Source organism: Vespa crabro, chromosome 9 (genome assembly GCF_910589235.1).
Source record: "Vespa crabro chromosome 9, iyVesCrab1.2, whole genome shotgun sequence".
In the NCBI taxonomy this organism is placed as follows: Eukaryota; Metazoa; Arthropoda; class Insecta; order Hymenoptera; family Vespidae; genus Vespa; species Vespa crabro.
Window position 1 is genome coordinate 7,877,039 of NC_060963.1, and position 15,693 is coordinate 7,892,731.

General features: G+C 29.5%; 2 protein-coding genes across 9 annotated transcripts; both read right to left on the reverse strand.

The window, feature by feature from the left end:
• Positions 1-72: 72 nt before the first annotated feature.
• LOC124426541 (hexokinase-1-like) lies at positions 73-10,436 on the reverse strand. Of its 7 annotated transcripts, none has more exons than XM_046968338.1 (10): positions 10,418-10,436; positions 4,951-5,056; positions 2,886-3,039; positions 2,561-2,779; positions 2,034-2,353; positions 1,766-1,878; positions 1,510-1,668; positions 1,296-1,435; positions 1,090-1,223; positions 73-1,005 (listed from the first exon to the last, which is right to left on the reverse strand). In XM_046968338.1, the coding sequence occupies exons 2-10, from the start codon at positions 5,032-5,034 to the stop codon at positions 916-918; spliced, it is 1,413 nt and encodes a 470-aa protein (XP_046824294.1). In that variant the 5' UTR covers positions 5,035-5,056; positions 10,418-10,436; the 3' UTR covers positions 73-915. The 7 variants fall into 7 exon arrangements, with proteins under 7 accessions (XP_046824294.1, XP_046824290.1, XP_046824293.1 ...); XM_046968334.1 differs by lacking the exon at positions 10,418-10,436 and adding an exon at positions 10,246-10,398; XM_046968337.1 differs by lacking the exon at positions 10,418-10,436 and adding an exon at positions 10,069-10,212.
• An 811-nt stretch (positions 10,437-11,247) lies between these two features.
• On the reverse strand, positions 11,248-15,691 carry LOC124426540 (intraflagellar transport protein 88 homolog). Of its 2 annotated transcripts, none has more exons than XM_046968333.1 (15): positions 15,552-15,691; positions 15,437-15,487; positions 15,179-15,351; positions 14,907-15,102; positions 14,619-14,836; positions 14,281-14,512; positions 13,894-14,051; positions 13,624-13,810; positions 13,349-13,535; positions 13,133-13,280; positions 12,946-13,057; positions 12,797-12,865; positions 12,421-12,712; positions 12,144-12,332; positions 11,248-11,701 (listed from the first exon to the last, which is right to left on the reverse strand). In XM_046968333.1, exons 1-15 carry the CDS (start codon positions 15,687-15,689, stop codon positions 11,586-11,588), a joined length of 2,466 nt encoding a protein of 821 aa, XP_046824289.1. In that variant the 5' UTR covers positions 15,690-15,691; the 3' UTR covers positions 11,248-11,585. The 2 variants fall into 2 exon arrangements, with proteins under 2 accessions (XP_046824289.1, XP_046824288.1); XM_046968332.1 differs by having other exon boundaries at positions 11,250-11,701; positions 12,412-12,712.
• Between the last annotated feature and the right edge of the window lie 2 nt (positions 15,692-15,693).

The window sequence follows — 15,693 nt, forward strand, 5'->3', positions numbered from 1 at the left end:
TCAAATCTCCCGCCTCGCCATCTTTACATTTAAGACATTTTTATCAACTCCGCTGAGAAAAGATATCTTTTATTTATTTCTTTCTTTTTTCAATTTTTATTTTAACAATCGTATACAATTACATGGTGTATACAACCACAAGATACTCATAACAATTGATTTATAAACATTCGCCTACTTTCCTTTTCTTCATTTTTTTCAAAAGATTTAACAACGGATTTTCGTTTACCTTTTTATATTCTTTTCTCTATCTGTTTCGAGTGTCAGAATTTCTATGTATTTGTGATCCTACCATAACATAAATTTCGAGGAAACTTTTAATTGCACATGAATTCAATTTATTCCTAGATTTATTCAATTGAGTAATTATTATGTTATTTATCCTCTTTCCTACCTATATATTTAGCACGGAATTATGTGCTACAACGATCTATATTTAATTTACAAACGTTTGATCGATTTCTATTATCTTATTATAGTAGAATAAGACTTTTCTTTGCAAAAAAGGGAATCCCCTTAAACTTTTAATTATGGAAAATAGTATTTACAAAAGAGACTAAAACTCCTGTGTGTGTATGTGTGTGTATTATATATATATGTATATATATATAATATAAATAATATATATATATATATATATATATATATATATTTATAATTTCGTTTGAGTTGAAATTGCCGACTATACTTTCTAAAGATTTACGGAAAAACAATGGTTTTTAACGAAAATCCTAAAGATGATTCAACGAGATTGACAATGAGAAATGCAATAACTTTGATGAAAATATAATTAACATTATATCATTTTGACTATTACCCTTTTTTATAACACAACCAGGAAATTATCCTGCCATGGAATGCTTGTACTACTGATAGATTATTACATATGTGAAATCACTTCTCCGTCAATAATAATTATGTTAATCTTTTTTGAATCCTCTGCGCAATCGCAGCGATAAGCGCTGCACCCTTTCCACTTCCATCCTCGACGTGAATCAATTTGAACTAAGAAAAAAGAAAGATTTGAAAGTAAACGAAAGAAAAATGTAAAATAAATGAAAAGATTTAAAGAATCGATCAGTCACACACCTTACGACCAGGGGCAAGCAAAGTTATATATTGCTTCATCCAGGTTTCAAATCGAGGATGATGTTTATACAAAGAACCATCGACCGCGATCGTCACATTCTTCTTATTGATTCGTTCCAACAATGCCGCGAGACCTACAAAAGAGCCCAACATTTAAAAATTTGTTCTTTGATCTTTATTAACAAATATTAGATTTATCAGCTTACATATAGAAACGAGAAGAGCTGCACGATTCGAAACAACTTCGCACACATATTGTACAATGTTTATGTCATCGTCGGTTGGAACGATATCATATTTTGCTAGAACCTCCTTTGTATTATGGGTACTGCCGTCTACGGTGTCTCTACACATCGAATAATTCAAATAAGTAGAATTGTTCAATTATATTACAACGAGAATATTGTTTTCAATACTCACTGCTCAATAAAAGATACTAAATCTGAGGTAACCGTTCCTGGTGTGAAAAAAGAATGCCCTGGATCTTTATCTAGGAATAAAAGCCCTTCTTTCGTTAATTTGACGAGTACAAGACGCACTATTTCACCCAGATACTTTCCACTGATATATTTTTCAAATCTAGGAAATTTAAAATCTCCTTTTAGCCTTACATAAACACTTAACATATTTATATATTATTAGATATCAAATGATTGTATAAGAAAATTAGTCTTACGTAAATGAATTTACGAGAAGCGAATTTGCGTCATTTTCGCGATCGAATTCCGTTTTAATAAAGTCTAAAACACCATTGTCCCCAAAGGCACCCCATTCGATATCTATTACAACCTGAAAAACGGAAATCAAATCGGTTAATCAATTGTGTTGTAAAGACAACTTTCTAAAAACTAAGTTAAACAAATAATTCAATATAAGTAAAACAATTCTATCATTAGAAAAAAGTTTATGTTAAATGTAACATATGTTTATTAGCAAATACTAGCCTCTCTTTCCCCATGTCTCTCTGGTTCCCAATGTTCGACCCTGTCAGCTCGTTCAAGATAGCAAGCATTGCTACCAGTACCCAAAATAAGCCCAATAGCTGTATCGGGATCCAATGTGGCTCCTTGTATGAGAGTTCCTGTTGTATCATTCAACACTGCTATGACTTTTACTTTAGTATCACCTCGACGAGCAAGAGCATCTCGGAGTAACTGAACTGCGTCCTTATTGACAACGTCTGGGCAATTGAAACTCTTTGTCCATGTCACCAAAATTCCAACATCGAGTGAATGTTGAACCATTGGAAACGAAAATGTAAATCCTAAATCAAAAACGAATATTTAATGAGATAAATTAGAATATGAAATGCGCTATTAATATTCATTATTATGCGAATAAATTATTACAAATTACATGCTATATATAAAAATAAAAAAACTTTAACTACAACTATTAATATAGGCATATCAATGGAAATCTTTTACGAAATCAACAACGGGCAATTGATCAACAACTGATTTCAATTTACCTAAAGGAATCTCAACATCCTGAAGACTTTGGTTAATTACAAAATCACTAACGCACTCAGCTAAATAATCGAACAAAGGAAAGCCCGTGCCAATCCTTAATTCAGATCCGATGTGATAATTCTTCACATCCTCCCTCACAATTCTACCATTCTTCAATTCCAATAAGAGAATTCGAAAATTAGTCCCGCCAAGATCTAATGCTAAAAAACGTCCCTCCTCTGAAAATAATATTACATATATCAATTTATCAATCTTACAACGTAACAAATAAAATGCAAATCAGTTAGACTAATGAAATGTAAAAGAAGATACTTTAACAAGTACCTGTTCCATCTACGAGTTCTGGTACATATGTGTTCTCCATTTGTAAAGATGATGGTTCTTGATGGATACCTTTGTTCATCTCCGAGACGAATACATCCTGAATTTTTCTAACAGTCGTTGCAGATAAACGCATCCGTGCTAACCGGTTTTCGATCTAGAAAGAAATATTTCTTTAAAGTTCGAACAAGCAAGAGAGATATCAATCGAAAATAAAGCATTTAGAAATTGATAGATTTCTAGCAATGGTATTCTCTCTCTCACTCTCTCTCTCTCTCACTCTCTCTCTCTCTCTCTCTCTCTCTCTCTCTCTCTCTCTCTCTCTCTCTCTCTCTCTCTCTCTCTCTCTCTCTCTCTCTTTCTTTCTTTCTCTCGCATGAGCTTATTAAGTCTCACTGTTATCCACTTTTCGTTAAAATCAATGTAAAGAATCGTTTTGCGAAGGACTCTCTCAGAAAATTTTCCGCGTTCTATAAATCTTCCGAGACATTTGCAAATCTACTGTACATCGTGATAACGCTACGATGCGTTCGCATTCCTGTTGAGGATGCTTTTGTTTACTTTGTTACGCATTACATACTATCTAATGGGATTCTAATGGGTCAACCGGAGGTAACCGTAAGCTCGTGTAAAATGTTCGTTTAGTCTAGTCTATCGTTAAAGAAACTAGATCAGTAATATTATAATATAAAAAGTCACAATAATATTGAGATTATCCTCGATAACTATCGTTTCATTCTCTATTTATGTATCGTAAAGGTACATAAACCGCATAAGATAGAAAACAGTTGTTATACGATTCCATGATATTACTGTTTCACTTGCGTGAAGGTAAACCAGTTATACCGCATCAACATTTTGATATAAAAGAATTAAAAAATAAAATTTTTATCCGAAAAAAAGAAAGAAATATCGACTTAACGTTTATTGTTTACCAGTAAATAATACAACGATCGTAATTTTTACATTGTTCTCTGATAATATCCACATAATTAGGAAGGTTTAAGATAATGATTAAAAAACAAAAAAAATAAAAATAATAACAAAAATTATTCAAACATCATTGATAAAGATAATTCATAATTCCTCGTATGTTAAATTTTTGTTTTTCTTTACTTTATTTTATATTAGGTGTCAAGCGCAATTTGTGTTATCTTTTTCAATATGAATTGTACGAATATTAAAAAAACTACGAAGTTGAGTATTTTATTATGATAACCCTATGACTTGCCGAGAGTAAGATAAGAAAGTCCTTACTCCTACAAACAACAATAATGATTTAAAATCCAATTTAAACTGCTTTAAGCTTGCCTTTTTATAACGTCATCAAATAAAAGAGCACCATAATCATTACTAAAGAATGATAAATATCGCAATCAAAATTATATAAGATAAACTGTTTGAACTTGTATTTTTTGTTAGCGCTTATATAAAAATAGTATTGCTTAATTAAATAAACTGATTAAATATTTTATGTAAGGAGTATAATTTTTCACTTTGTGCGTACCCAATTACGAGAAAAGGTATTTATCACTTTATTATCCCCGATTTTTAAAAGCTCGACATTATGATCATTAATAGACCTATCCAAAGAATTGAAAATAAAGTAATTTATACCCCAATTGACGTCGAATTAACATCGTTTACTATCATCTAAAAGAGAAAGTATACGCGTACGATCGGTTCGAGTCAGCAAACTCTTAACAAGGTCGGAAGGTTAAGAACTTCGATCGTTTAATTTTTCGATGAACGTCGTATGCCAACTTCGTTTTGAATCTACTTGACATGATACTTATTTCACGATACATAACTAAACTTCACGCAATAATAACAATAACAACAACAACAACAACACCAATAACAACAACAACAATAATAATAATAATAATAATAATAATAATAATAATAATGATAATAATAATAATAATAATAATAAAGATTTGTTGAAACTCATTTATCATTATAACTTTTCATTAATATCATCGTTTTTCCATGTAAAAAAGATTACGATTCAAGATTATCAAGATTAGTTTAATGTAAATAAATATGTTACATCGAATCTACTTACTTTTTGTCTTCTAACATCGTTTGATAATTCAAGTGGCGAAACCTGAATGGCTTCATGGAGCGCGTGTTCCGCCGGTACAACCATTTCTTTTAACAACTGAGATTATCTGTAATAGTAATGTACGTAAGTGTGTTAGATGAATCAATTTCAACGTTCACGATTCAAGATTCACTATGTGACTGATCGATTCTTTCCGAAGAATATGATATATATGTAGAATATATGGAGGATGAATTATCGTAGTTGTACTGTCTATCAATTGATACTGATAAAGGATTTTTTCTCAACACATGTGCATGTTCGTTATAAGAATATATGATAAAATAATTGGCAAAAAGTCGAAAGTCCAGGGAATTTTATACGTTCCGATAACATGACATAATGACCTCGTAAATTTTGATATCTCTTTAGTTTTCTCAGTCTGGAATGTTCAGAGATGTTTTTTCAAGAGATAGATCACTATGTCTTGTGAAAACAAATAAGCTACAACTGACTAGCGACGGGAACGAGCGAAGATCTTAAAAATTCACCTTAAACGTTGATCGTTCTGGAGAGAAAGAGAGAGAGAGAGAGAGAGAGAGAGAGAGAGAGAGAGAGAGAGAGAATGTTTGGGACGATTCGAGACCTTGTCAGTAAAATAATAAAAAAGAATTTTTTAAAAGTGTATCAATAAAGCACAATAAAAACTTATTATAATAATTAGAAAAGCTATTTAGTATGGTTTTATCAAATACACTCATTTGATCTATAATTCTATTCGTAATCAAAGTTAAAACGATGATATTCTAGTAGAAAACATATCGAAAACATATCTATAAAAAAAATGCCAGTTTTAAAATATTCCTAAAGACGAATAAAAAATATTGGATGAATTATTGTTGACGTGACTATTTAATGACTATCAGGTAAATATTTAAAATACTAAGAAGAAAAAAAGAAAAAAATACTATACGAGGCTTTTAATAGTATATTTTAATAATATAAATTGTCTCTAATGAGAAAATATGTATGTTTTTTAATATATCACGATAGACAGAAGAAATACTTTTTGATCGAAACTATAATGTATAATATATACACGTTCTTCATACTTTACGAGATCTCTCTTTTCATATATATCATAAATATGAACGAAATTGTCGTAAAGATTAATGAAATTTTGCATAAATATCGTTTACTCCATTGAAGAATAAGCATAAATAGTATTACATGTACAACTTACGAATATATGAATGTAGATTTATCTATAAACATGCTCGCACTTGCCTACATTGATACCGTCGGTAATTTACATATGCTATGCGACAAATGCAAAATTGTGACTAACGTTAGAGCTCTCGCTTGCGAAAACTTCAACTGTTCTAACTTGTCTGACCGAACTGAAAGTTCATAAAGCATTTTATCAACAACGACAAACAAATCGATTTATTATATTAACGATAGATTTTCTTCGAATAACTGATAATTAATGGGATGTTCATTTTTTAATGATAAGTTTATGCGCGTATCTTTTACGCGTGATATTGTTATAGATGTAAAAATTATTATTCGTGAAAGAAAATAAATCTTGCTACATACTTTCGAACGTAACATATTTGTCAGCATATGAGTATATATTCGTTATATTAATTAATAACAATGATGTCGAACGACAAACGACGCGATTCAACTAGTTAACTCATTTGCCGGTTTCGCAATGTGTCCCTTCATTCTTTTTATTATTTCCCTGTTTTGACAGCTGATTCATTTCATTCATCGTACAACACATAAGTAGATACTAGTTGTATGTATATATACGTGTATGTATATATATATATATATATATATATATATATATATCGAAATAATTTAAAAATGCAAAACGAGTAAGACAATGAGAATTTTCAAGACGCAATCGAATCGGTAGAAACCACGAAAAGTCAGCAGGACGTTCTTGAAAGGCACACAGCAACTAACGAGCCTTCATTAAAATCAATTGGAAGGTGCAAAGCGTTAACCGACATAATTCAGCCAGTTGACCTGGCGTGATGATCGTAATCTTGAGTACAATGCGCGTACTCGTCGTTATTGTCAGTATTTGTTTCCTAATGTAAGCCCAACGTGTACTTAAGACATACAATAAAGATGACCTTACCTAAGTATTAGATTAGGCGAAGCGCGAATACTTTTTTAAATGTTTTTTTAAACTCATACGAATTCAAAATTTATCGAGTTCTAACGCTGCTGCAATTCATACGTAGTCGCGTGATCGTTCTGCTATCGCAGGTCTCCCACGTGTTATTGAACTTCAATGGCTCAGAGCCGCCGATTATATTTTTCCCATTCTTTATGTTCACTTGAATTTCAAACTCGTTCTTCGATCACAAATTCACGATCATATCCGATCACCGCTCTTTTGTCACGCTTCGCACGCAAACGTCAGATTAAAGAGTGTGACGTAACCACATAGAAGATATATCACTAAGATGTTGTGCCATCATGTCGACGAGGAAGACATCCGATCCGATAGATCGTAAATTACAACATGAAGCGTTATTACGACTAGCGACAATTATATTTTTTTCGATCCTATCTACAAGACAATTCGCCTAACAATAAGACATGGATAAAACAATGGTATCATTCTTTTCTTGTGTTTTTTCTTATTTACCAAATTTCTTTTTTTTTTTTTTTGTAAATAGAATTAGTATGAAGTATTTTCAAATATCAATCGATCCATCGAATTAAATGGGAATAATTAATCGTCATTGGGAATAATAATTAATTCAGTAATTAGCACGTGACGCTATTAAAGTTTACTTTGAACGAAAGAACTGTCCATAAATCTATTCGAACAAATATATTTAAAAAGTAAAATTAATCGATAACATTATCGAGACATTGATGTTAAAAAATTTCATTGATTTTTAACTTTGAACAATAAAAATAAAAAAAAAACGTTCGAACATTCTTCACAGTTATTAACTCGAGATATACGTTTATTGTACTTTTTTGAAACGTATAATAGCCTGATTTATCCATCGTAACTAACGAAGCTTCCGAGTATTACGAGACTATTACTTATCAAGGTCCTTCATAAATCTGATACGAACGAATTATTAAAGGGAATGATCGTATTGTATTGTATCTATTATCATGACTAATTTATACGGAAATTATTAAGATTTTTGAGATTAATTATATAAGAAAAAAAAGAGAACTAAAAAGCAATGTGAACATAGCGAACACGATCGAAATCATTCGCTAAAGAATTCTTTCCACCCGAATATCTACTTGCTACATTCCATTCTATTTCTATTTTTCTATTCCCCTTAACTATTTTTATTTCTATTTTCCTTTATTTTTTTCTACTCAACTATGACGATTATAAATAAAACAAAACTAATTTAGTATCATGAAATTGAACGATAAAGAATTCAATAACACGATAAAATTAAATTAGTAAAGATTTTAATCATCTTCTTTCATGTACAAAATCGATTTATCCATGATAAGATAACTATATTTTCCCAATCCTTAAAATACATAATATATAAGTACATCAATCTTCAACATGCTAAGCAATGATTTACATCGTATTTAATTATTTTACTACATTAATTAATAAATCAAATTCCACGATCAACAAATATATACGTTATCTTTGATTTATATCTCTAATCTAATTCTAAACAAAAGATTCTTCCGGGTTCATAAATATTTTTAACTAAGTGCAAGGAAATTACTATTACATACTATGTGGCGTTTACTAAACGGTACATGTCAGAGTGATAGACCGAAAAAAACCGAAATGATTTTAGATTTATAGTTTCTCGTTTATTTTCTTTCTCGATAATTGCAGACAAAGCAAGCTCGAAGGATACAGTTTTTGTTTCTTCTTAGAAAAAAAATAACGATAAATTTGGCGGGAAAATGCTTAACATTATTAGAATAGAAAAGATAAATGAATGAAAGTAACATAGCCAATCTGATAGATATATATATGATAATTTGACAATTGTAATCATCGTAAAATCACTTGAAAAACGACTCTTTGAATTATTTAATATTTTGTAATATCAAGTGTGCCACGATCATGTACGCTAAAAAAACTTTTCAAGGCCATACATGGATTTCCCTTCATAAAGTAAGCACATCTAAACTGTGTTATTTGTAAAGAACAGAAATAACATCGATTTTAATTTCCGATAGAAATTCTTTTACGGATTTCTTGGTACCTTTATCAATAATTATTATAAGAAGGTGTAATCGTATACACACAACGTAACACGATTAATGAATGAGTTCTTCATATTTTAGATTAATCTTTAATTATCTGCTTTACTTTGTCATTTTGAAGTTGAAAACACTCTCATGTGATAATCAATATCATATTAAATCTTGTTGTGGTTATAAGACAATAAAATCATTCATTTTTGTAGATTTAAAAGTTACAGTTCAACGTTCCTTCAATGAAGATAATATACTCCATGATTCCCAATTAATAATATAAATCGACGATGCCAAGTACAATTTGAAGCGTAACATAGGATAAGACAAATAGTTCTCTACTTTTATCTTCTTTTTTAAATGAAACAAAAGTGACAGTATGAAAGATAATATATATCTTTCTTTATTTTCGTACAGACATAATCAATTAATTCATAATAGGCTTAAAAAAAAATGTTTCTAATACTGCTGCGCGGGAATTTTTAAATTCTATTTAAAACTTTACAAGTATCTCAACATTATAATTAACATGTATTAACTCATAAATGAGCCGGCAAAATGAATAATTTCTCTTTTAGAATTTTCTTTTTAATTTTAGTGTCAAAGCATTTAATTAAATTTTTATATTTAATTTCCTTAATAATTAATCTTAACATCATTAAATTAAAAAAATGTATATGACCGTTGAATAATAAATAATATATAATAACTTTATCAATTTTCAATACATTTAATTTTCTAGAGTTAATTAAAATGACCAAATATAGACATATATTTAACTTTGTTACGCAAAGTCATACATAAAAAAGAATAATCATCGAAGAATTTTCGCGCTACGGTTTAAGATGTATCATTCATTGATTTGAAAAACATCGAAATATCGAAAGAAACGATTTAATCGAGTCTCACCCTTTAAAAGTTCGATGTTGATTCTATTTTTTTCTCTTTTTCTCTTTTTTTTCTCTTTCTCTCTTTCTCTCTTTTCTCTCTCTCTCTCTCTCTCTCTCTCTCTCTCTTTCTCTTTCTCTCTGATACATATGCACACACAACACGCACACTATAAGCGAGTCTCCTTGTGAAACTTACAATGCAATGTATGCACGATCTGTTTACTACAAAATTATGATTGTTTAAACGTATGAACGGAACTTTTGAACAGCCGGGTGCGTACGTACGCTCACACAAGTGCAATGCTACAAAATGTATATGCGCTACAGAACTGACAATCGCTTTCCCCTACTCCTTTATTATCACTAACCAATCATAGCGCTCGCTGAACAACCCATGAAGTTTACCGCTACTTGCACTTGTGCATTTCGTACCCGGTATTTCGCGTGTAGTTACACGATGCGCGAGAAATAGAACTTAGTTATGTTCGCACGCTGTATATATGTGCGTGCACGTGTACGTACAATTACGTACACGTACGATCCAAGATGGATACTTATGTGGCGGGAAATTTAAAATATATTTCAGATATTTATAGTTAAATATTTCTTTTTTTTTTCTTTTTTTCCAAGTATTGTTTTTTTTTTTTAATATGCATAAGTAATTTGTTAATTTTATAAATGGCATATTAAAAATAAAACGAATCGTAGGAACGATGGAATGGAAAATATTGGAAATATTTTTTATTTTTCTTTACTGTAATTGTTTCAATAACTGATAGTATATGTATACTTTAAATACAAATTTCTCTCTGTCTTGAATCTAAGATATATCGTACTTCTATGTGAATAATATAAATTAGAACATTTATTAAAAATATAAAATCGATTATACTTTAATTTTATACCGATCACAATTTGTTATTGTTAGAATTTCTATTTGATAGCAAACAATTTGATGTCGATTATATGTACACATTTAAAATGCCGACATTCTATATAGCAGATAGATGCACACATGCATAGAAGATAATAATGTTAATATCCGTTACTCAATCTACGTCGGCTGAATGGAGTTTGATGAAAACGTCGGCTGGCGTGTTTAAATTTAGATCGTTACAATTGTGCCGACCCTCGTAGATCTATAATGTACACGAGGTAAGTGGCCCTTCCTGCAAGACGTATTACTTGTAGAAAGGATTATTTTCTATGTATCTTTCACATGCATATTTTTCATATTGAAATGATAATTAATAAGTATAATTCATTTTCAAATTTGATCCTTTGTAATATGTATATATACAATACACCAATACCCACATATAAACATATATATACGTAGTTCGTCGATTATCTACATTACTTAACAACTAAAGATAATATTACTTCTGACATAATATTCATATACAAAATGAAATACAAATATGTAATTATTAACACGTATACTTATATTTTCGATCGGGTGATATCGAATTATCTAGAAATTTTATTAAATACTTTTACTATTATATTTTATGAGCAATAAATAAATTATACGCACTATTCAGGTAACAAATCAGGTCCCAATTCTTCTTCTCCAAAATCGTCCTCTCTTTTCCCAGCAGCTGTCATCGGACGTGTAGGTAAAGGTCCAATAGGGTCGGTATAAGTAATACCTATAATAAAATCTTACAATTATTACATTTATCTTATATGATAAATATATTACATTTTATATTACACTTGACTTTTTGAATTATGGAAAATTACGACATTCATTATTATGCCTTAATCTAACGTTATATGAAACTTATGACTGTTAAGAATAGAATCCACAAACTAGTTAAAAACTCATTTATCATGTTGTTCAATCCATTAAGGAATCATATGCACAGCCTATAAATCTCTATGGTAGATATTCATCTCGTTTAAAACCATGCAGCACTAAACTATCGATAACCAATCTAATTTTACTCTAAAAAAGGCTTATGCTAATTAACAGTAATATTAGACGAATTTTTCCTTTTGGGCATACATTTATTCATCATTAATATGTAATCTAACAATAATATTGTAATAAGTTTAATTGTAAAAAATTTTCATTAAAATAATACTTACTGGTCTGTCCATTAAAATTCAATTCTACAGAATTGTCTCCTTTAAAAATGCGAGTAGATCTGATGACTCCACCGCTATTTGATCCTTGATTATCTTTTTTCCCTGGAATAGGACTGCTTCTATGATCCGATAATACGCTCATTCCAGAACCAGCTCGAGAAGAGTTATCACTGTTACTTTTTCGCGAACCTTTAAAATAATATTTACGATGTATATTGATTCTACTATTTGAAAATATATAGAAGAAACATAAGAAATATATATATACCAGTAGTACCGGGCCTACCAGATCCTTGACGTTCTTTTAATTCCTTTGCTTTTTCTGCTTTCTTCAATTCAGTTGCATATAATTGAGTTTCTTTAAGACCCATGTCACTACATAAGCGTACCAAAAATTTTAAACATTCAATATTCTCTGGAAATCTTTTGTGTATATCCTGATATTCTGAAAGAGCTTTGTGAAATTGTCCGGTCCGTCTTAAGCAAGCAGCTACCAGTAATCTCCATCTAGGTTCATCGGGTGCAAGTTCCACAGCTTTTTCAAAATATAACATTGCTTTCTCTGCAACCTTTGTATAATAATATAACATTAATATCTTTATATAATTAGATTTATATTATTTATATAAATAAATAATATAAATATATATTACCTGCATAGATATGAAATATGATCCTAACCAATCGATCACTTCATAATTAGCAGGGAAAAATCTATAAGACTGGAATTAAAATTTTTAAAATTGCTGCTAAGAAATGATATAAAAAGAATAATAATAATTAAATAACAAATTACACTTACATCACTATAAAATTGATATGCCTGTTGTTTATCACCCAAACTGTCATACATTTCTCCTAATTTTTGTAAAACTCCTGGATCTGATGGAATTATACCTAATAATTGGTTATACCTATTATGGAAAATATTCCAAGTTATTATTATTTATGTAAATAATATAATGCAACACACAAGTAATATTTAATACCATTCAGCTGCTTGTTCTGTATCATTAATAAGCTGATATATTTGTCCAATCTGATACAATGTCTGTGGATCATATCTGACAATATTACGTAACTTCCAAAAACATTCCAAAGCTTCTTCATACATGTTTTGTTTTTTATATACCAAACCTATATAAATATTGATAAGTATTTCATTGTTAAACTTCTAATAAATTATAAAATAATAATATACTTACCCAAGTTATAAAGTGCTTGTATATGAGTAGCATCTGTATCTAGTGCACATAAAAGAAACTCCTTGGCTATATCCAATTCATTTTTTTTCATTGCACAAGCTGCTAAATTAACATAAGCAGCAGCATTATAACTATCTGCATTCCGTGCTGTTTCTGCACACTTTTCAGCTTGTTCATAATCACCTTGCTAAAAAATAATATTATATTATTATTAAAATATAAAAATAGCACAATACATTAGAAAAATGTTATTGTAAATGTAATTAATTACTTACAAGGTAATAAATAAATGATAGCATAGTTGATGCTGCACTGTTAGCTTTAATTTCACTATTTTGAAAATTTTTTAAAGTATCAATAGCCAGTTGTGTTTCTTTATTGTGTAAGTAAACCATAGCTTTATTTATTTCTAAATCTGCAGCTACAGTTCCATAAGCAGAAGATTTTATAGCATCCACACACCTTAACAAAAAACATAGGAAAAAATATAAATATTTAAATAATGAAGAGCTCTTTATGGACAAATTATATTATATGATATTCACCAAGCAAATCCAGTTGAAACAGTATCTTCAATCACAGGTGCTATAAGTTTAGCTGCACAAAGAATAGTTTTTTCTCCTTCTAGTTTTAATTCCTTCTCAAATTTGGATAAATCATCATTTTTTAAAACTTCATATAATATGTTTGAGTCTAAATCGTCCTACACATAAAAACATAATTTATTTTAAAATTATCAAAAAAGTCTAATAACATATCCATAAAAACCACATAATAGTTTAGTATTAGTTTATGAATACTTCATAAAATGATACATAAAAAGACAGAGAAAAATTACGGTATTTGATAAAATGTATATAATAGTTAGTGTAGAGTGAGCATTACTGATAACACATAGTGATTAAATGTGAACACATTCTATATAAACTCACTGCACTTGTATTATATTTGTCTTCTTGATCAATATTAAGCTGAACCTCTAACAACTCTAAAAATGATCGTTTCATTTTATCTCTATGTGATAATGCAAAATGACATAACACAGCATGCAAGCCAGCAGTAAATTCTGGTTGTTCTCTCATAACCCATTCAAAACTATTAGCTGCTTCTTCTAAACGACCCATTTGTACAAATAACATTCCAATGTTATGCATTATTTTTATTCTAGGAATTACATATAGGATTAACAGATAAAATATTTGTTAGGAATGAAAATATATGACTTTCTGATTGTGATTATATAAGTATCATAATATATAAGCTTATATACCTTAAATCCTTATGAGCTATTGGTGCCTGATCAAAAGCCATTCTATACATTTTAATTGCTTGAGGTAATTGTCCCATTTTAACATAAATATTTCCCATATTTACTTTTAATCTTCCACTATTACTGAACATTCTGTTTCTTGTAATAGCTTGATAAGTAGCTATAGCTTCTGTGTACATTTCGTTATTTGTATATTGTATTGTTAAGTTGAATAGTACCTAAATATACATAATATTTGAGTATTTATATAAGCAATTAATAAATTTAAAAATTAAATAAATTTCTTACAGCAAATGTCAGATCAACATTATGGGTATCACTCAACCCAGCCTGTTCTTGTAATCTTATAAGAGCACGTTCCCTTGATGAAGCTTCTCTAGCTCGTTCTAAAGCAACATGCATATTGTTGTTACAAGCTGCTTCAATAGAATTTTCTATCAATTCCATAATTTTTCTTTCACTTATTTTTATTTTTTCTTCTGGCCTTGAATAGAAAACAAACAAAATTTTAGCTAAACATAATAGATCATAAAAAATCAAACTTTATAGATAATACTCACGTATTTTCTTTATTATTTTCTAATGGAGGTGCAGGTCCTCTAATATTACTGCTCATATTAAGAGGATCAAACATTTGTCTATTACTAGTATAACCAGCACCTCTAACTGCTGTCATTGGTCTAAGTCCACCAGTATTTGGTCGTAAAGATACTGTAGTTCCAATCCTATTGAACTGAAATTATAATGTAACAATATATTTAATATATTTATCCTTGACTGATAATATTTCATATTATCATAATTATGTATTTGCTTACACCGCTTGACGTTCCAAGGCGCATTGCACTACCTGGAATCTTTGGAGTTTGCTGCAATAAATGAATAATTTAATAAAAGAAATACTTAAGATCATTGAAAAATGATGATACTTACTATCGATCTTTTCGCATAACTAGTTTTAACAGCTTCTTGAAATAATTCATCTTGATCAAGATCTTTAGTACTATAAATGGATGGATAATCGTCATAACCTGTATAAATGTCATCATCAATAATTCCAACTGCAGCCATTACA

Coding starts and splice junctions, on each gene's coding strand:
- LOC124426540 (XM_046968332.1), bottom strand. CDS start 15,689: ATGGCTGCAGTTGGAATTATTGATGATGACATTTATACAGGTTATGAC. Junction 14,052..14,280: donor ACAAATATAATACAAGTGCA/GTGAGTTTATAT, acceptor TTTTATGTGTAG/GACGATTTAGACTCAAACAT. Junction 13,281..13,348: donor ACAAGCACTTTATAACTTGG/GTAAGTATATTA, acceptor ATATTTATATAG/GTTTGGTATATAAAAAACAA.
- LOC124426541 (XM_046968338.1), bottom strand. CDS start 5,034: ATGGTTGTACCGGCGGAACACGCGCTCCATGAAGCCATTCAGGTTTCG. Junction 2,354..2,560: donor GGATGTTGAGATTCCTTTAG/GTAAATTGAAAT, acceptor TTTTTGATTTAG/GATTTACATTTTCGTTTCCA. Junction 1,006..1,089: donor TGCTTGCCCCTGGTCGTAAG/GTGTGTGACTGA, acceptor CTTTTTTCTTAG/TTCAAATTGATTCACGTCGA.